The 20,021-nt window shown below is 60.7% G+C and overlaps 1 protein-coding gene across 1 annotated transcript; it reads right to left on the bottom strand.

Annotated features, from left to right (window-relative positions):
* Window positions 1-11,995: 11,995 nt before the first annotated feature.
* On the bottom strand, window positions 11,996-15,421 carry SOX8 (SRY-box transcription factor 8; the record flags this gene model as incomplete). The annotated part of the gene is made up of 3 exons (XM_079720235.1): window positions 11,996-12,735; window positions 13,441-13,670; window positions 15,000-15,421. 3 exons carry the CDS (start codon window positions 15,419-15,421, stop codon window positions 11,996-11,998), a joined length of 1,392 nt encoding a protein of 463 aa, XP_079576361.1.
* Between the last annotated feature and the right edge of the window lie 4,600 nt (window positions 15,422-20,021).

The raw sequence follows: 20,021 nt of genomic DNA, 5'->3' as shown, positions 1-20,021 counted from the left end.
GGAGACCCCCGCCCGGGCAGGGAGTCTGAGCGGTATCATGAGGGGGGTCAGCAAGTTCCAGGGCTCAGCCGGGGGATGGGACTGGGAGGTACCCGAGCGCCCCCCCACCCACCCAGACTCTGCCTCCGGAGCCCCTGTCCACCCCTGATGGTCAGCTCGTGTGTCTGACATGAGGCGCTGGGGTCAGCAGTGACCACAGTGGGCCCGTCGCTGCCCTCTCGGGGCTCATGGTGTGTGGGCAGGAGTCCCACCTGTCGCAATGACAGCTGACGGTGACCTGGGCTACTGGGGAAATAATCAGATAGGCTCATTATGTGGGGTAGTGCAGAAGGCTTCTCGGAGGAGGAGGCATCTGGGCCGAGGGTGACGGGGCCAGCAGGGGAGAGGCAGGGCAGGCACGTTTAGCGCTGAGGACACCACTCCCCACTTCTCCCAGGAGGGGAGATGTCCCCTCATGGCAGCAACCTGTAGGACGGTCTGGCTGGTGCGCCTTCCCCTTCCTCCCGACAGTGGAAGCAAACAGGTAACCCACTCAGTTCCCGTCAAGTCTCCTGGGAAGCGGCAATGCCTGTTCCGGCCTCTCCTTCTTCCCCCATCTCTCTCTCTTTAAGTCTGGTGCAGGGACATTCTGGCCAGCCAGCCCGGCTCCCCTCATTGAACCCTCCCTCCCTGCCCATCTCCTCCACCTCCCCTGCAGCCCCCACCAGGGGCGGCTCCTTGGAGTACTCACCAGGCCAGGCTATTTGCATCGCCTCTTGACACCCACCCAGGAGCCAGGCGCTATACCTGGTTAATTGTTTCCTACTGCTGTTGGGAGCCCCCACCCACACACCTCCCCCAGGCTGCCCCCTGCCTGCTCCAGAGCTCCTGGAACCTGTGTGCACCCCTGACGACCCAAGGGCAAGGTCTCTGGGGCCGCTGGACACGCGTGTCTCCGTTTCATGGGCCTCCTCCCCAGGGGCCACCCAGCCTCGCAGCCTGGCCCCAGCACGCATGGCTCTGGCTTATCCACCGCATGGCTGCATAGGAATCTCCCAATTTAGTCCATTGCTCAGGCTCCGTGGGGCTCAAGCCTCTGCTCACTCAGGCTGACCTCCTGGCTGCCCATGGGGGAAGCTGCTCCTCTCTTTCCCCATTGGCTCTCTCGCCACTCTGAGGTGCCCAGGCAGGCGGACTTCGGTGCCCATTTCCCAGATGGGTAAACTGAGTCTGAGCCTTCCCGATATGCCTAGCCCAGGGGAACCAGCAGGGACCGTGAAGCGGCCTCTTGCTGGGGTCCCAGCATCCATCTGGGTGGCAGGGGTAGGAGGGCATTTTGCAGACTGGTGCTTCAGGGGCTCAGTATCAAGGAGGATCTGGGTGGGGCCTCTCCGGGGCTTCATGCAAATGAGCCTGCGCTGGGGCTGTTTTGTAACAGCCTCGCCCACACTCCGGATCTGCCGCGCCCGCTGCCGCCCACGGACCCTGCGGAATTAGCTCGCAAATGGGAGGAACAGGTGACAGGGAGCCCGCGTGAGGGGAGTCAGCCCCGCCAATCTCACACCCGGGTGTGCGGAGCGGGAGGTAGGCGGGGGCGAGGGCCCGCGACCCCATCAACCCATCACAATCAAGATGTAGTTTGTCTCCTTTCCAAAGGCACCGAGCTGGCTGCGTCCCTGCTTTGCAAGAAAACGACTTTCCTGCCAGCTGGGAGCAGGACGCCCACCTCCCCAAAGCCCCAGCTCTGTCTTCCTCCACGACAGCGCCTGCTCCATCCACACTGCGGGCATTCCCGAGGCGATGAAAACCCCCGCTCAGCCTGGCCTGTGACATCCATCTGCCCGGCGGCGGGTGGGGCTGGGGCTGGTGTTTCATGGAAGGAAACACTCCAGCCAGCGCTTCCTGCTCAGGTTGCCTTCTGTCCCTGCCGCTCCCTCTGGGCCTGGCGGTCACGGAGGCAGGGCCAGGCTCCACATCCAGCAGCCCCCAGTGTGCACCCCACCGCCACCCACCACTCAAGCCAGCTCCCAAGGGTGCCTGCGGGGCCTCCCTGGCCTCAGGGCCAGCCTGAACATCCAAATGTGCTGGCCGCCCTCCCGGGGTGTCCAGAACCTTTTCTCAGCCTTAGATCATCCTCTAACTAGGACACCCAAGAATGCTTCCCTCTGTGGATGATGCCAGCGCATTCGGGTCCCCTGGCAGGCCAGCTTGGGGGTTGATGGGGCAGGGGCACCTCTGGCATGACCCGCCAAGGCAGAGTCCAGGAGGAGCGTCTGAGCCCACAAACCCCTTCCATCCAGCTGACAGAGTGAAGGCCCTTCCCCTTCCCAGCAAGGAAGCCCGCACTGCTCAGAGGACAGACAGGTGTAGGGTGTCCTTCTTTAGCGCAGCAGATCCTGGCGCGTCCTGCCACTGGGGCCTTGCCCCACTTTGCTCTTCTGCGCAGGGCTTGGCCTGCGGCCCCGGCCAACAGAGTGACCACGAGGGAATCACAGACCCTTCAGGCCTTTGCTGAGATCACACTGGCTGAGCACAGGCCAGCCCAGTGCCCAGCGCATACTGTACGGTCGCTGCTGTCCTCACGACCCCTACCCTCTTCTGCACCCCCGCCTGCACCCCCAATCCCTTATGAATAGATGCCTCCCCAGGTCCTCACAGAGCATGTAGGTTTCCTCTTTTAACAGGACCATGCTCCCCACCCAGACATTCCTCTCTGGGGACCTCGGCAGCTGTGAGGGGCTCCCGCCGGCCTTGCCCTCCTCACCCTCAGCAGGGGAAAGGCATTCTGGACTCCCTTTCACCATCGCTCTCTTCACCATCACTTACCTGTTTCAGGATATTTTCTTTCTGTCTGCTGAATAGAGTGGAACATTCCACAATGTGGAAACGTGGGGACATAGGTCCCCTGACTCTGGGGAGAAAAGTTCCAGAGACCCCACTTTCCATAGAGTGATCAGCAGAACTTTGGGTTGATTTTGGAAGAAATCTTCCTACATGTTTTTCTCACTGCCCTGCCTTAAAAAACAACAACAAAACAAAACACAAAAGCCCTTATCCTGCATGTGAATGGAATCTCCCGGGTGAATGGAATCTCAGGGTGATCCCTGCCTTGGGAGGCTCCGCGATACCTGGCTCCTTCTCCCAGCCGTGTTGGACCCCAGTGTGTGTAAAGATCATAATTCACTTACTTACTCAAAGGGCACTTGGGAGGCTTCCAGTTTGCAGCCTACAGGGAACCTTCTTGTCTTGTGAGCACAAGAGCTTTTGGCTGGGTGTGCACACCCAGGAGCGGGACTGGGGGGTTGAAGGGCACCTATGTGTCACCTGCAGGCGGGACTAAAGCTGTTTTGAAGGATGAGGCCCTGGTTCCCCACATCCTCTCCAGCACTTGGTGTTTTCCCTCCTCTTAATTTTGGCCTTTCTGGCAGGTGCCACCCCTTCTGGAGAAGGGAGTTCACACACGCCTCAGCTGTTTCTTGATAATTCAAGGTCTCGATTATCAGTGTTACTCACAGTTCCAGATTAAATAGCTCAGAGCAGACCAGCCCTCCCCATGTTGTGTGCTTAGCACCCCCCTCACAACAACTCACCGTGCATGGACCACCAGACTGCCAACCAGAGTGCCCGGGGCTCCCAAGGCCTCCTTTGTGCCCTGTCAGCCACCCCTTTTCACTCCCTGCCACTCCTGTACAAATATTGTCACTATTTGAGACATACTGAAAGAGAAAACAGTGAGTCCCTGGGCATCCTGCCATGCTGCTGCCCTGCCCTTCTGTGACCACTGGGCCTTCGTCCGGCTTCAAGCTTTGGAAGAACTGAGACTCACTTCATCTTCCTCTGTTCATTCACTGATCCACAGTCAGCAAATACTCCCTGACCATCTGGTCTGTGTCCAGAACAGCCTATGTCATGGATGAAGCTCAAGCACAGCCACAGTCCTGACCCTGTTGAGCTCGTAAGGCCACCCAGGGGCACACTGCCCATGCTGGGATGGGGTTGCCCTCCCAACACTGCCCCCACCCACAACCCAAAGTGTGTGTTTTCCACAGAGAGGCGTGGGCAGTGCGGGACCTCCCACACCTGTTTATTGGGTGACCACCGTCCTGGTTCTCCAGGGACAGAGGGCCTCCCAGGATACATGACAGTCAGTGCCAAAGCTGGAAATGTCTGGAGAAATTGGGGTGAGTATGGACCCAGAGTTGTGGTGGGCTGCACCTGGGTCCTGGCCCAGACACTCTGCCTGCCTTGGGCATGGCTCAGGTCTACCCTGGTGTCTTCTCAGTGCTGCTGCCCACTCAGGTCCAGTGAGAAAAGAACCAGCCAGGGCTGCCCAGATGGGCTTCTGAGGCTGAGTGAAGGAGCGAAGGATGATGCCATTTACCAGGATCTGTACTAGGTAAGGCTGAGGTCACAGATCCCTGCTCAGAGGCAAGACTCTGTGGAGGGGATTTCCCTGGTGGTGCAGTAGTTAAGACTCCAAGCTCCCAATGCAGGGGGCCCAGGTTCGATCCTGGTCAAGGAACTTGGTCCCACAAGCATGCAGCAACTAGGAGTTTGCATGCCACAACTGAGGAGTCCATGTGCCGCAACTAAGGAGCCTGCGAGCTGCAACTAAGGAGCCCCACCTGCCACAACTAAGGAGCCCACCTGCCGCAACTAAGACCTGGCGTAACCAAATAAATAAATAAATATTAAAAAAAAAAAAACCTCAGTGGAAACATCTCAGGGAGACGCCTCCACGACAACCCGCAGAGGATGCTGGTCCCTGTGTAGGTTCCTACAGTCCCCTTCACTTGTCCTGTGTGACCCTTTCTTGCTGCACTGAGAGGGGGGCAGGGCTAGGTTAGTCTCCTTCTCCTTTAAAGCCCGGTACCTGGTGTCTGATGGTCATTGGATGGATGGAGGGATGGATGGGGAGCATGTCGGCCCTGTCCAGCAAGCAGGCAGACTCCTTGCTGAGGTGTGAGTCCTAACTTCAGCTCAATGACAACTTTGGGTGATGTGTATTTAGTGGCTGCTCCTAACCAAGTCCTGTGCTAAGGACTCATCTCCCATGCTTCTGAGCACCGTTCCTGGGAGGTACACACCATCCTTCCCATTTTACAGAGGGACCTCAGAAGCCAGAGAGGCCTACCAGATGCCAGGCACCGTGACCCTGCCTTGATAACCCCCTTCCCGTTTGGAAAAATGTAGAAGACTCAGGTTTCTAGAGCTAAGGGTCATCCAGGCCCTCTGGCCACCTTCATCCCACCCCTCCCTCTCCCTTTAGTGAACAAGCTCCTCAGAAGACCCATGTGACCCCAGGAAATTGGGGAGAAGGAAGGGGAGGCCCCCCCTTTGGGGGTGATGCCCAGAGTGTCCAGGCCCACCTTAGTCCCACACTTGTGTGTGAGAGGGGACACACACACAACCATTGGGGGTACGGGGTACAGAAGCATCAGCGATGCTTCCCAGTGGTGTTCAGACGCCCTGCCACCAATGGGACACTTGTTATCTGGAAATGGATGTGGCCTCTGCTCCATGCAGCCCTGGCTTGATGGAGCTCCCTCCACCCAGGGACACCCAGCACTTGCCCTCTGCCTGCACTAGGGGCTGTCCTCTGGACAGAGCAGCCCCTGATCCTCCATCAGCCGGGATCTGGAGCTGGTCCAAGTGTCCCAGTGGTGGTGTTACCTGTCCCTTAACATCCAGCCCAGGAAGGGGCATTGACTGCCTGGTCACACACCCTGCTTATTCTCCCACATCCCCATTGCCCCGCGGCAGGGGGACCCCTCTCCCAACTTGTCTGGCATTTCAGCCTCCTCCCTTCCACCCCCGAGATGACACCCAGGAGGCACAAGACATGCCGTGAAGGAGCAGGAAACCAGGGAGCCGGGCACCGGATCCTCCAGGCAGTTTCCAAATCCAGCCCCCCAGGGGGTCGCAGGGAGGAGCTGGCTGATCCTCCCCCGCGATGTACTCCTAAGTCACAGGCTCAATTTTTCTGGGTGGGAGAGCTAGATCTGTGGGTGGCACTTTTTTTCCTGGTGACGTCTAAATAACCATGACAGCAGCAGCAAAGGATGGCAGAGCCTGGCTCTCGGAAGAGTTTCTTCTGGGTCTTCCAGGCTCCCTCTGCCCTCCCCTCCTCTCTTCTCCTCTTCTCTCTTCTTTTCTACCCTCCTCACCTCACCTGTCTCCTCTTTCCTCTCCTCTCAGTCCCTCTCCTCCCCCCTCCCCGTCCCTGCCTTCTGCTTCTCACAATGCAAGGAGCACCCCCACTGCCGGCCTCTGTCCCCTGAGCCAGGAGGTAGAGTCCAGGGGCCAGGATGCCCACCCGCCAAAGTCCCCTCTGTATCCAAATATTTACACTGTGTCTGCACACAAAAATTAATACATCGATTTTGTCAGCCGATTCCCACTGCCCGCTTGGCCTCTGGAGAGTCAGGCCGGCGCTGGCCCGTCCTGACCGCCACAACGGCAGCGCCCACAATGCTGCCCAGAAGCCGGCTGGTAGCGCATACAAAGCACCCGACCGGCCATTATCATTCCGGAGCCGAAATCCACCCCGGCGTGCATCTCATCGGTCATTCAGCAGCCCTTAATGACTTGTCAGTTCCTTGCCCTGCCATTTTCTGTCTAATTAATTCTTTTATTGTGCACCGGATAAAGCAAGACAAAGGCCTCCCCGGCAATAATGATTCATTAAAATGCAGCGCCTTCGCTGGCGCTCTTGGCCCTGCACCAGCCCGGCTGCTCTGCTCAGCCGCCTGCACTCCCGCCAGGCCTCCAGCACCTTAACCCTTTGCGGGGTCCTGCGGGTGGCACCCTGGCACAGGGAGCCCGCGAGCAGGGCCGACCTGACCCGGTTAGGGACCTCTTGGAAAGGCCCAGCAGCAGCCTCAGCAGACCGAGCTCTGCATTCTGGCCCCAGCCCCCTGGGGACGGCAGGGGTTATGGAGAGCTTGGGGGGGCGGGGGCGAGGTATCCACTGCACACAGGACCTTGCTGGGGACAGCCCAGCCTGGGCAGGGGAGGCAGGAAGGCTGTGCAGGCCTCCACCGCCGACCATTCTGGGGCTGAGCTGAGGAAGTCACTATGAGGCTGGGGGAGATGAGGGGAGGGAAGACCCCAGGGGTCTGGGTACAAGTCTGCCAGCAGGATGGGGCAGGAAGGTTCCTGTCCCGTGTGTCCAAGTGCTGGCCTCAGGCTCACCAAGTACATCCTCAAGGTACCTTGGTGAGACGATCATCACCCCATGGTCATGGGGGGAAACTGAGGCACAGAGGGGTTGACGGGCAAGTGGTAGAGCTTCTATCCACCGGCCCAGACTGCCTTACTGCAGGGAAGCTTGGAGGACACCTCGGTGCAGCAGGAGGGGTCCCAGAGGCGGAGGTTGGGAGGGGGGCATCCCAGGCCCCTGGCCTTTGAATGCACATTCTCTGCCCATTTCACTTTTACTTAATTTTCTTACTGGCAAATCCACCTTATTCTGCAGATGAGCAAGAAGCAGCATCATGTGATTGAAGGTGGTAATAATAGCACCAAGAGTTCTCTCAGGTATCTGTGCAAATGCTCCATCGCGGGCAGGTCCTAATCTCACTGAGTCCCCCCAGTATGTCAGGGGGTCTTTTCCATCTGTCCTCCCTCCCAGAGGGAGGCCAGGTACCCCAAAACCAGACCGAAGAAGTAGAAGACAGGACACCCCTCACAGCCTGGTTGCCCAGGCACGCAGCCAGGGGTGGACAGTGCTGGGCTCTCAGGGCCAGTCCTCGGCCCCACTCTCTGCTCCAGGACGTCCCTCACATGAAGGGGAGGCTGGAGCCCCTTGTGTATCTCCCTCTTTTGCTCCTTCCCTCCCTGACTTTTCCCCTTGGAAGCCTCCTGCAGCCCCATCCTTGGAGACATCTGTACATCTGCTCCCTCCTGGAGGAGAAGTGCCCGGACCAGGGGGCCCGAGTTTGGGGGCAGGGTGTAGCTACAAGTCTCCTTCCTCGAGAATGATTCCTTACCCCCAGTGCCTGGCAGAGCAGCCCATCTCCCCTGTCTTGGGGTCTACACTGGCTCTGGGGTGAGACTGGGGGATTTGGCATCACGGGCTTTGTGGCCTCCAGACTAGGTCCTGGTCAGCACAGGTTTTCCATGAAGCCTGTTGGAATGTGTCCAAGGAGGCCGTCCACACAGGGTGTGAGGGCTTGCCTAGTGTCTGGTGGCCATCGAGTCACCACCTGGAAACACATCCCCCCAGCCCCACCTGATGCCATGGACCGCAGCCCCTGCAAACCTGGTCAGCCAGAGATGGCATCCACAGAGACCCTCTGTCCTGGGCTAGGCTGGAGACCCCAGCTACACATTGGGGAGGAAAGAGTTGGTTCCACACCAGGCCAGGACTCTAAGTCTGTGATGCCCATCCTGAGTGCTGTCCCCTTAAATGTGGCCCAAAGTTGCAGCAGGCTGGGTGGGTCCTGAATCTGACCCTTGGGATCGGCCGGGTGAGCAGGACTTTGGGCCTCTCCCAGGCAGCTGCTCAGAGGACACGGGCCTTCCCTGAAGCTGACAGCCACACTGGCCATGAACTCCCATCCAAACAGAAAATCCACTTCTGAAAGCCGATATCATCCCAGGAAGAGTGATTGTGAACCAGAAGGGGCCTTTCCAACCCATCAGAGCAGGGCTGGATCATAAATGCCATTTCCCCTTTCTCCCTGAACAGGGCACTCTGTTCATCTGAGATCAGAGGCAATGCTCTCTGTTCTGCATGAGGAAATGAAAAATGAGGAACTTTTCCTGCCAGCCTGGCCCTGGGATGGGCCAATGGAACAGTCTAAATGAGAACAGGACTCCGGACCAGCTTGAGCAGACACTCTCTTCGACTTGCAGTGAGGCGGGGCGAGGCCGACCTTGGGAGTAACCTTGTCAGCTGGGCTCTCCTCAAAAATCCTTCACCAGCCTGAGGACCAGGGTAGCCCAGGGAACCCTTTCAGCAGCCCTGACCCCCCGGGGGGCCGCCCCAGCTGCCTTCTCAGAGTGTCACTGAGGGACCCAGTATTTGGGGAGACAGAGACCCCACCACTTCTAGGGTCCTTGGCTGTGGACTCGGCCTGCGATGCCTGCCTGAGAATGCTCCCAGCGGGGAAGCCACCAGCCCAGGCCCCAAAGACGGGAGGGGGCCCTGGAGGGGCAGGGACAAGGTGCAGGGCACTGGGTCTCCACGCCCTTGGCCAGGCAGGGTGTGGTTGCGCCAGGACCATGTGGCTGTCCTTCCTCTCCCTCGAGCGTCAGGAGCTCAGATGTAGGAAACCCATGGGAACCTTGCCCAGAACCCCGGGGCCACGGGGGCTGTCACACAGGGTGGGTCAGCGGGAAAAGACCGGGACCTGGGGAGTTAATACGCAGGAGCCCCTCCAACTCCAAACAAAAGTGGCAGAGCCTCCAGCCCTCGGGAACCTGGCAAGGCCTGAGCAATCCCAGAACAGCAAAGGGGAGGCCTTGCTCCCTCTGTCAGCAAGCTGGACGCTGGGGGCTTTCCTTGGTTTGGGGTGTCAATGCGAGGGCTTAGAGGGCCATATGGACCTGGACAGCCCTTCACTGGATGCAGGGCAGGCTGGGTTGGCTCCTTGCAGGCGGCCGGCTGTGAAGGCCGCGGGCCTCCGTGAGCCTGGATGTCTACATCCCCCCACCCCAGACCCGCCTCACCCGGGAAGCTTGGCACACACTGGTCTCACGAACCCTCATAAATCCGGGCAGCTCTTCCCAAACGCTGCTCTTGGCAGGCCCTGGATGTGGCTCCCCGGCGCGGGGTGAGGGACGCGCCCTGGATTGCAGCCACGCGAGCGGCTGGGCAGGCGAGGGGACGGGTGCGTGGCCCCATACCCAGGCCACCCCATTAAAATTGCATACGCAGCTGCCTTGCGTATCTGGGTTCTCTTAAGAAGCATAATCTTCCTCTCACCCCCAGATGCATCTGCACAGCTCAGAGGTGGGTGCCTCCAGGCCCGTGTGCTGGGGAGGCCCAGCCGGGGAGCGAGACTGCCCCTCTCTTGCTGTTGCTCCCACAACCGTTTCTTCCTAGAAACCCTTTCTGCCAACCAGACAGTCCTGTCCGGGGCCTGCAGGGCGGCTTTTATCCAGCTCCCAGCCTGGCTCTGAGCCAGTGCCCGAAAAATGTCGTCAGCCACCCAGAAACCAGCTCTGGGATTCGCCTGGGAGGAAACCACGGCCCAAATCTGGCCCATCTGGACCCATTTTGCCTACTGAGGAGGTTCCCCCCCCCCCCCCCCCCCGCAACACACACCAGGAGGAAGATGCTTCCCCGGCTTCCTGGAGGCTTCTGAGATCTATTCTTTTCAAATTCAGATGCAGCACCCAAGAGGGAGGGTGGTCTAGCCAGCCGGCCCCTCCCCCTGGGGAGCCTGGGGTTAACCCTCACAGAGCCCACTCCTGCCTTGGCCAAACCCCTTCAAAACAGGACCCCCATGGTCTCGGAGACCCACAGCCCCCACGCTTATAGAAAGCAACACACAAAATGCAGCCCACGTAGATAAAAAGCATTTTTTAATTTTATCAAATTGATCTGTACAAAAGTTAGCGTTGCTTGGTCAGAAAGTAGTGAAACACAGCAGGTAAGTGACAGCGAAAGTCCAAACTTGACACTGAAAAATAGATTGCATAAAAATGAGTTTGCTGTAGTTCCCTGCCCCCACCCCCAGGAAGAGATATGCAAAACAAAAAATTTTCTTCTAGAAAATGGTAGGAAAAAGTAGAAAAAGTAAAAAGAAGCAACATCTCAGATGTACTTAAATTTACAAAGTTTTAAAGGCACAATTTTCCATGAAGTAGGCGGTTATCATCGCTCAGCACACAGCAGAAGCAGGACAGGGAAATCAGGTATTATTCTTCTAAAACTAAGAATCTAAAAGCGCTTAGTGGAGAAGGTTTTAGTTTCACAGCTTGTAGGTGGCGCCTGGTTCCTAAGAGCCAAGATTAATGCGTTTCTGGAGCCACCACGTCCCAGGAAATTCCCGCCTCCACCACTTGGCACGGTCGTGAGCAGGAATGAAGTTCAGCGACACCCTGCCTTCTAAACCTTGACTTAATGCCGGGTGCCAGGGGCACCCCAACCTGATCAGAGACACCACAAGACAAATCCCTTCTCCTGCCTCGGGGTTCCGGCCACCTCCGGGGGGCCTGGAACTGGGGCTCTGCCTGATGCCTCCCAAACAGCCAGGCTCCCAAATGCCTGGAGCAAGGGCCCCACCCCATCTGCCCCCACCCCCAGCCCTCACCCTCAGCTCTGCGGCTTCCGTTTTGTCTTAAATTCTGCTCTCTGCACAGATTACTTCATTAATTAAAGATAAAATAATACAGAACATAAATACATTTTAACAGCTTTCAATACAAATCAAACACATTGAAGCTTCAAAAATAAAAATTAAAAAAATAAAATAAAAAGAGAGAAGTGTTAATCACAGCCAAACCTTGCTCAGAAGAACCCTAACTACAAGGAACACCTCAGGTCTAATGGGCTGGTCCCAAGAGGTGCTCCCGCGGACACATCCCCGCCAGGCTGTGGGTGACGGGTGATGACTGGCCTCAGGAACGTCATCCATTGGTCTTGGGGAGTTCTCAGAGCCAAGGGTGGCCAGGACCTCGGAACACGGGCGGCCTGGAGACCCCACACCTCTTCCCTCCTTTTGTCCTTTGTGCTGTGGCTGCTGCTTTGCAGACACTGAGATGCAAAACCCAGACGCTGGCGTCTGCTCGGAAGAGGGACCCAGTGACTGTCCGTCAGAGTCGCAGTCCCCGCAAAAAGAGGGAGAGAAGGGAAGGAGGGCTTTGTCCATGGACGGGAGTTTGGAAGTCTGGAAGCAGAGGGGACTCGTTTACAAAGCCTGGCTTCCCGCGGACCTCAGCAGGCACTTGATGGAGCTGCGGCTCCTCCCCACGTCACACACCTTCTGGAAGCCCTCAGAGGTCTGTCTATCTTTGCCGAGATCAAGGTTGTCCTCAGCCGCAGCCCGTACACGCGGCCACACCCTCAGGGTCTGGTCAGGGTGGTGTACACGGGCTGCTCCCAGTTACTGGGGGGGCTGTGGGCGGGTGGCACGGAGAGGCCACCGAGCAGGGGCGAGGCGTAGGGTCGGCGGGGCGAGTGGAAGTAGGGGTACTGGTAGAGGCCGGATGGGTAGCCGGGGTACGGGCCATAGTAGTTGGGGGCCTGCAGGTCGGTGTAGTCGCACTGTGAGCTGGTGAAGGAGCTGGCGGCTGCGGCGGAGGCGGCCGTGGTGACACTGGCCTGAGCGCTGTAGGAGCCGTAGTCGGTGTGCCCCGGAGAGCCGTGCGACTGGTCGCTGTAGTGGCCGGGGCTCAGCTGCTCCGTCTTGATGTGCGGCCTCGGGGGCCCTGCTTCAGTGGGCGACGCAGAGGCTGACGGGGCTCCCTTGTGGGCCCACACGGCAGACGCCCCGATGCCAGCTGCCCCGGAGTGCGAGTAGGAGGTGCCTCCGTAGGAGCTGGCGGCCGCGGGCTGGCCCGGCTCTGTGGGCAAGGCCGAGTGGCCGTTGAGGGGCAGGTACTGGTCGAACTCGTGGACGTCAAAGGTGTCCATGTTTCCGATGACCTCACTGCTCAGCTCAGAGATGTCCACGTTGCTGAAGTCGATGTTCTGGCGCCCGCTGTCCACCAGGCGGCGGCCTTCCAGCTTCAGCTCCTGCTTGCCCCCGTGGTGCAGGTCAGTCTTGGGGGTGGTGGGGGGGGTGGGTGGCCCATGGGTCTGCCCTGGGGACAGAGCACATTTCAGGGATGAATGCCCCTTCTGTAGGGGGCGGCCAGGCTGGTGACGTGCACACAGGAGGAAAACCAGCCCCGCTAACTGCCGCAGGTAGGAATCAACGGCTTTTTGTTCCTGTACATTTCCCAGAAATTCCAGCAAAGCCAGACCTAGACCTCACTCCTCGGCTGAGGAAATTCCGTTAAGCACTGTTCTAGGGGAAGACCTGGGGCCAGGGAGGCCCCATCATGAAGAGCAAGCTGGGGAGGGGGGGGAGGAGAGGAAGTGCCCAGCCCCTCGCCCACGGCAACACAGTCCACACAAAACCTGTCTCCCCAGGCCCGTGGCTGTAGCCAGCGTGACTAAGACTGCTCAGCTGGCCAGGATTCCAGCCGGGTCAGTCTGATCCTGAAACTGGGCTGCTAACCCCCAGGCCTGTGGCATGAGTGAATCCTAGGTCAGAACCAGCAAAAAGGCCCGCGGAGCAAAAACGCTTTCGGGAAGGACAGAAAACACCCAGGTCACAGTGCGCTGGACCAGGGCAAGTTATCAGGCCCTCAGTCTCAGAGGGGGCTAAGCAGGCCCCTGTGGGCATCGGAAACAGCTGCCTTTTGGGGCTATGGGGCCTTTTCCCGGGTACCCGGGGAAGGTTTCATTCTCTTGAGGGTGCCTGCCCTGGGAGTGAGCCCCTGCTCCCACCCCCAGGAGCCCACCTGTGTGGTCACCGTGGTGGTGTGCGTCACCGAGGCCGGTGTCAGCCTTGTAGACGGCACCGCCCGGGTGGTGGCCCAGCTCGGCGCCTGAGTCTGAGTCGCTCTGGCCAGTCTTCACACTCTTCCTCCGGCGTGGCTGGTACTTGTAATCTGGGTGGTCCTTCTTGTGCTGGACCCGCAGCCTCTCTGCCTCCTCCACGAAGGGGCGTTTCTCGCTCTCACTCAGCAAGCTGCAGGGCAAAGGGCAGGAGCAAGATGACGAGGGGGCCAGCATCACCCCAGGAGTTGGCCCGCGCATCAGGTGAGGTGCTGGGTAGGACCAGGGAAGCCCGAGTGCATGCCCGCAACCTGGTGGGCACCAGGCAGGTGCTCCCCTTCTCTGAGGACGGGAGGGATCAAGCCGGGGGTGAGGGCATTAGGTGAGGTCAGAGGAACAAGCCAGAATAAGACCCAAACCTTCCGGCTTCCATCTTCCTCCTCTGACTTCCCCCCTCCCTGAACCTGTCCCCTCCCTTTGGGACTTTCTAAGGCAGGCGGGTGTACAGGCCAGGACCCAGCTGAGAATACACTGTGGACAAAGGGAGGCTTCTGGGAAGCAAGCCGGGACTCTGTGGGCAGCTGGGCTTCCCAGACTTCCAGAAACACTGGCAAAACCCAGTGGTCCTCACTAAGGCTCAGAACACACACCGGCCCCCCATACCCTTCCAGAAGCTCATGTCTGCCTGCAGGACAGGGTCTAGGGATACAGAGGCACGGGGCTGCCATGGGTCCACAGCACCCCGACTGGACAGAGGCCGGAGCACAGAAGACATAAACAAGCTTCGAGCGCCCACTCATGAGGTGAGGAGCAGGAAATGAGACCAGCGCCCTGGATCCAGAGCCGTTCACTTTAAACCCCAGTAGAGAGTGTTTGGTGGGGATGGGCTGTCCCAAGCAGCAACCCTGTCACTGCTGCCCATTGCTTGCCATCCTACTTTCTGCAAAATGGCCAGCCTCATCACACCAAAGTGCACACCAGTGCTGAACACCCCCTCCATCCCCTTCCTTCCCTGGTGAGGGTGCAGAGGTGGCACAGCACTGGGAGAAGCTGCGGGGAAGGTGCCAAAGGTGCCGGTGGGGCAAACACACACCATTCCATCTGCCTTCTGGACTCCCTCCACAGGGTGGTCGGGGAGTCCTTTCCAAGGAGGGGGCACCTCCATAGAGTTGTGTCCTGCTTCCAGAAAGAGGCCACTTTCCTCTGGGAGGGACAAGCCTCCAGGCTCTGCGGCCACTCACAGCTGGGGTCCCCAACTCGGCCTGCCATTCACTGCCTAGAGAAGGCTGTTTCTGGGCTCAGGGAATGTGCTAGGGGCTGCACACTGCTCCTGCTGCCCTCTGCGTGCCCAGGCCGTCCTGTACCCCGCGTCCCATCCGTCTGGCCAGATCGGGTTTTTCCACTACGACTCGCCCTGGGAACAGCCACTGGGAGCAGGGCCGAGGCCGGGCGCTGCGCCACCGCCCAGCTCCACGCACCCCAGGACCCGCTCCCCGCCCCGGCCTGGGGACAGTGCACTCACCGCCACAGCTTGCCCAGCGTCTTGCTGAGTTCCGCGTTGTGCAGGTGCGGGTACTGATCCGCCAGCTTGCGGCGCGCTGCTTGCGCCCACACCATGAAGGCGTTCATGGGCCGCTTCACGTGCGGCTTGGCCTTGAGGGCACCGCCGCCGCCGCCTCGCACCGGCATGGGCACCAGGCTCCAGTCGTAGCCCTTGAGCACCTGCGACACGGCGTCGCGGATGCAGGCGGGGAAGCGCTCGTCCGCCGCCTCGGCTGCGTCGACCCGGCCGCCGCCCCCCGCGCCCGCCGCACGGCCCAGACCCTCGGAACCGGCAGGCGACGGCGGCGCGTCCGAGTCCGAGTCCTCCACGTGCGACATGGAGCTAGCAGTGCCAGATGGGCTGCAGGGCGGCTGGGCGCGGGTCTCGCTCATGTCCAGCATCGGGGCCGCGCGCGGAGAAGCGCGCACCAGGGAGGTGCACCGAGTCCGATGCCCGGCTGCGCTGCAGCCTCTCTGGGACCCGAGGTCGTCGCGCGGTGGCCTGACCCGCGTCCCGCAGCCTCCCAACCCCGGCCCTCTTGCCGCCGCCGCCACTGCCGTCGCCGCCGCCGGAGCTCAGTCCCCGCTGGGCTACCCGCAACAAGTTTCTTTAAGCGGCGGCCACAAGGCTCCGCCCCCCGCCCGGCTCCCCATTGGCCGGCGCGCACCCCACTGCCACCGGGGGCGGAGCTTGGCCGCCCCCGCCCCCTCCCCCCACCTTAAAGAAAGCGCCGCAGTTCCCCCTGCGCCCCCGCCCACCCCGCCTGGCGCCGCACCACGTGGGGCCGGCGCGCCCGGCAGCCGAGGACCGGATCCCGGGCTGTGCAGCACGCCGCTGGCCCCCCTTCCAGGAGGGGCGGGAAGGAAAAAGGGGTCAGAGACGGGTAGAGGTGGGCGCTCCGGGGTGCCCTTTGCCTGCTGGGGTTCTCCGCTGCGCTCCCTCTGCTGGCTCATAGCTGCTCCTGTGCGTCCGGGCCCCGGTCCCATTACCCAGCCTCGGCCTCCCGCTGCGTAAGGAGGCGGGTCCTCAAGAGCCTCCCCCACAGCTTGCTTTGAGCCCCGATGTCTTGCCCACAGCCCAGAGGCGCCGGGGTCAACTGCTGCCAGCCTGCGGCCCAGGGCGGGGGGTCGGCTCCCCGCCCGCAAGGCCGGCGCGACGTGCAGGAGCCTCCCCCGCGCCAGTCTGCACGCCGCGCACGTCCAGGTAACGGCGCGCCCAGGGGCCACGGCTCGGAGCTGGGCGATCCCAGGACCCCGATCCCGTCCGGGCGTGTAAAGTGCGGTAGGGGCGCTGCCGCAGGAGCCGCGGCAGCCGAAGGGGGCGGGAGCGCTGGGCGGGGCCTGGGCTGACCCTAGCTGTTGAGTCCCTAGGGCGGCCCGGCGGATGGCGTGGCCGGACGCGGGGGCCCAGGGCCTTCCGGGCGTGACCCGGGGGTTGGGGGCACCGAGGCCGTCCGGCGGGGCGGTCCTGGGTGGTCTGGCGGAGGCGGACGCCGCTCCGGGCGCTTGGAGTGGAGGAGGTGGGCGCGCCAGCCAAGGAGAGAAGGGGGCGGGGTGTGCCGCCCTGTTGGGGGCGGCGGGGTCGGAGAGGGGACATTTCCCCGGAGGCAAGCGCCGGGCCGCGGCTCCGAGTCCCCGCCCGAGGCCGCCCCCGCGAGTTGGCCGTGGGCCCGGCGGTCCCGGAGGGCGGCTCGGATTCTTTCGCCAAACCCGCCGAGAGGCGACGGCCCGGCCGCCCAGAGCTTCGCCAGACTCCCCCCCCCCGCCCAACCCAAGACAGCCAACACGGAACACGCGCGTCTCCGACCTTGCGACCCGGGTGACCCTAGTCAAGGGCGCCCAGTTCCCCAGCCATGCACCTCCTGCCGAGTCATGGATTCCCGGGCGAGGGGCCACGGCAGCCTAAAGAGTAGAAGGGGCGGGTCTGTTAGCAGAAAACACCAAAGCTGAAGAGTCTCCCCTATGTGCTTTTATCAACCCAGGGGCTGCCACCAAAGCTCTGACCTCGCAGGGAGAGCCTCCTGCCCTCACCCCGCCCCCACACGTAAGACAGGGCTCCAGCCAGTTTCCAACTGAGCGCGCCATTGCCTGGGCTGTGAACTCCTTAGTCAGGCCTTGGAGCCAGTTTCTGCTAGACATCGAGTGGGCTCTGGGGGATGCCGGGGATGCCCGGGACCCCCGCAGCCTTGCATCTGGAGCAGCTGGCACAGGGCCTAAGAGGCAGGGGCCAGCGCCCAGGCTGCCCTGTTCCCCACCACATTCGGGTGATGGAAGGGCTACCCCACTGGCCCAGGTCAGGGAACCCGACCTCCAATCTTTCAGGAAAGCACCATGAGGAGCCTTGCTGTAAGGCGAAACAGTGTGCTGGGAGGACGCCCTGATACCAGAGGGAGAGCAGGCCTCCAGAGTGGCCTGTCCCCTTGCCTCCCCTCCTGTCATCTGCCTGCCTTTTCAGGGTCACCTGCCAGGAACATCCTTCCCGCTGGTCTGCAGTGGCTTCCCTTCGGAGGTCCTGCCCTCCTCTTGGAGCCCCACCCTGCAGTCGGAGGACACCAGGGAGGCCCAAGTGAGGGCTTCCTCAGGGGCATCCACCGGACTTCCTGGCCCATAGGGACCCATGCAAATAAATGCAGGATTGAAGTGGGGAGAAGGAGGTAAGGATGACAGACATGGCCCAAACTGTCCTTCCTCCAACCCTGTCCTGGGGATCAGATCCCACCCCTCCCTGCACTGGTTGTGCCGTTGGGCATCAGGTCTGCGTTTCCATGAAGAGCTCTCCTTTGCCAGGGAAAATGGAGCACAGGCTGCACTGGGTACATTGGGCAGGGCAGCCTCTCCCCGCTCCCCACTGACCCATGGTGGGGCACCACACAGCTATGTCCCCTAGGACACAGGTTACCACTGGGACCCTTGGAGGAAAAGAGGCTGAGCTAGGAGAGTCCAGTGCCAGATCCAGGTCACAGTGTGTGGCATGTGCGGTCCTAGGCCCCACCCTCAGCTCCACCGGGCTGCAGTGACCACCTCAGGGACTGATGGGGTCCTGGTGGGCAGCTTCTGTCATATATGTGCAGGCCACCATTCCCAGGGGATGGGCAGGCAGATCCCTGCCAGGGCTTGGCTCAGGCTGGCTGCTGACACAGAGGGTGGCACCCAGAAGTGCCTCAAAGCTCCCTCATGGTCTTGAAGGCTGTAAAATTTGCCATGTGCTATCCGGCCCCACCCATTAGTGCTGACCTCGATTCATATCCTCATCTGCTAGGCAGCCCCTGAGTGGACACCAGGACGTAGCCTTCAGAGGAGGTGGTGGCCACAGTTAGTTCCTGTGTTTACCAGTATCGATGAAGTGCCTGCCGTGTGCTGGGGCTTTTCTGGGCAACACAGCACAGAACCACACTACACCATCCTAGCCTAGAAGATGTGGCATTTGAGGAGGGGGCCAACAGTGAATACACCAAGGGGCTGAGACATTCGCCATGGGTGGCAGGGGGGTGGTGGGGGGGTGGTCCAGGAAGGCAGCTTTGAGGAGGTGACAAGTTGGGGCCTGACACTTCTGACCAATCGAAGAGGGAGGAAAGAGCACGGCGGGGGGAGGGGGGAGCATGTGCAAAGGCTCTGTGGCAGCAAAGAGCACAGGTTATCTGAGAACAGAGCGAGGCTGAGGGGCGGCTCTCAGTCCATCCCCGGCTCCCCTCTTCTCTGAGCTCTTCCTTTCTGTCCCCACCCACCCCAGTCCACATGCCTCTACCTTTATCTGTGGGCTCTGCAGTTTTAGGGAGATGATCTGATTGGCCAAGTTTGGACCAGGTACCTGCCCCGGGACTATCAGCCTGGGGCGTGGGAAAGCTGACGTAAGCAAGGTTTCTAGACCCACACCCCTGGCAGAGGGTCCAAGGGGACCTGCAAAGAAGGAGGTGTGGGCTGCCAGGCACCCCCCATGCCTATGAGACCTGGCCAGTGGAGGGCTGGAGAGCTCCAGGGAAATGTCTTTCAGGTGCAGAGACACCCCCCAGCCCATCCACTCGTTGGCTTCTAGGCCGGCTCGGGAAGTCCATGTGAAGGGGCTGCTGAGGGCCAGATCACCACGGAGGAGGACACCTGCCCATCCTCTGCCTGTCCCCTGCCTGGCTCTTCTCTCAGGGCGGCCATGTGTGTAGTTGGTACAGTCTTTAAGAGAAAGGCCTTGGGGGCAGGTCATGTGGGCCCATGAACCCCAGGCCGATGTGTCCCCTGTGTGTCCGCAGCCCTGGCCTGGGCCTCTTGGCAAGCCAGCCTGAGGCAGTTGGCATTACATCCTGGGAACCCTGGCTCAACCTTGGGGATTAATTGGTACTTTTAATTACTGGCCGGTCTGCAGAACCAAGCTTCCAGGCCAAAGATGAAGGGACAGCTCTGAGCAGAGGCCCCATAAAGGCAGCCTCGTCCTGGCCCACCAGGTCTTCAGAGAGAGAAGAGAGGGGGCTCCCAAGGGTGCCAGGGGTCCAGCATCCCCCGGTAACAGACTCTCGGGGCTCTGGGCCAAGCCTTTTGCTGAAACCCCTCCCCGACATAGTTGCCGGCTGGTGTGGAAGTTCTGGTTTGGGTGGAAGCCGGCCCCTTGGTTGAGCTAATATCCCCTCGGGAGCTGGCCGTAGCTGTTCCTTGTCCTGTGCAGAGGACACTGGAAGATCACGCCCGGATTCCTCCCCTCTCTGCCTGTAGGGCCAGGGTGTTGGGGGCCAGCCTGTGGCAGGCACTGGTCCCATGCAGCTTGCTCCTGAGCCCTGTCACTGCTTCCAGCAGACACCTCAGGATGCCTCCCCACCTCCAGGTAGGGAGAACCTGCTCCAGGCTGTCCCTCTGCACCTTTTCATCAGCTCTAAGGCCTCCTGATAAGTAAACCCATACTGCCTGGGGGTGACTGCTGACTGCCAGTGGGACCCCCTGCTGTGGCTGTTCTCTGGGGAGGGGGCAGTGCTTAACCCAAGGACCCCAAAGCACATTGTCTGCCCAGTGAGATGTGTGT

This window comes from Hyperoodon ampullatus (genome assembly GCF_949752795.1).
Source record: "Hyperoodon ampullatus genome assembly, chromosome: 14".
Lineage (NCBI taxonomy): Eukaryota > Metazoa > Chordata > Mammalia > Artiodactyla > Ziphiidae > Hyperoodon > Hyperoodon ampullatus.
The sequence above is the reverse complement of the archived record's forward strand: the minus strand, read 5'-3'. Positions and strand labels throughout refer to the sequence as shown.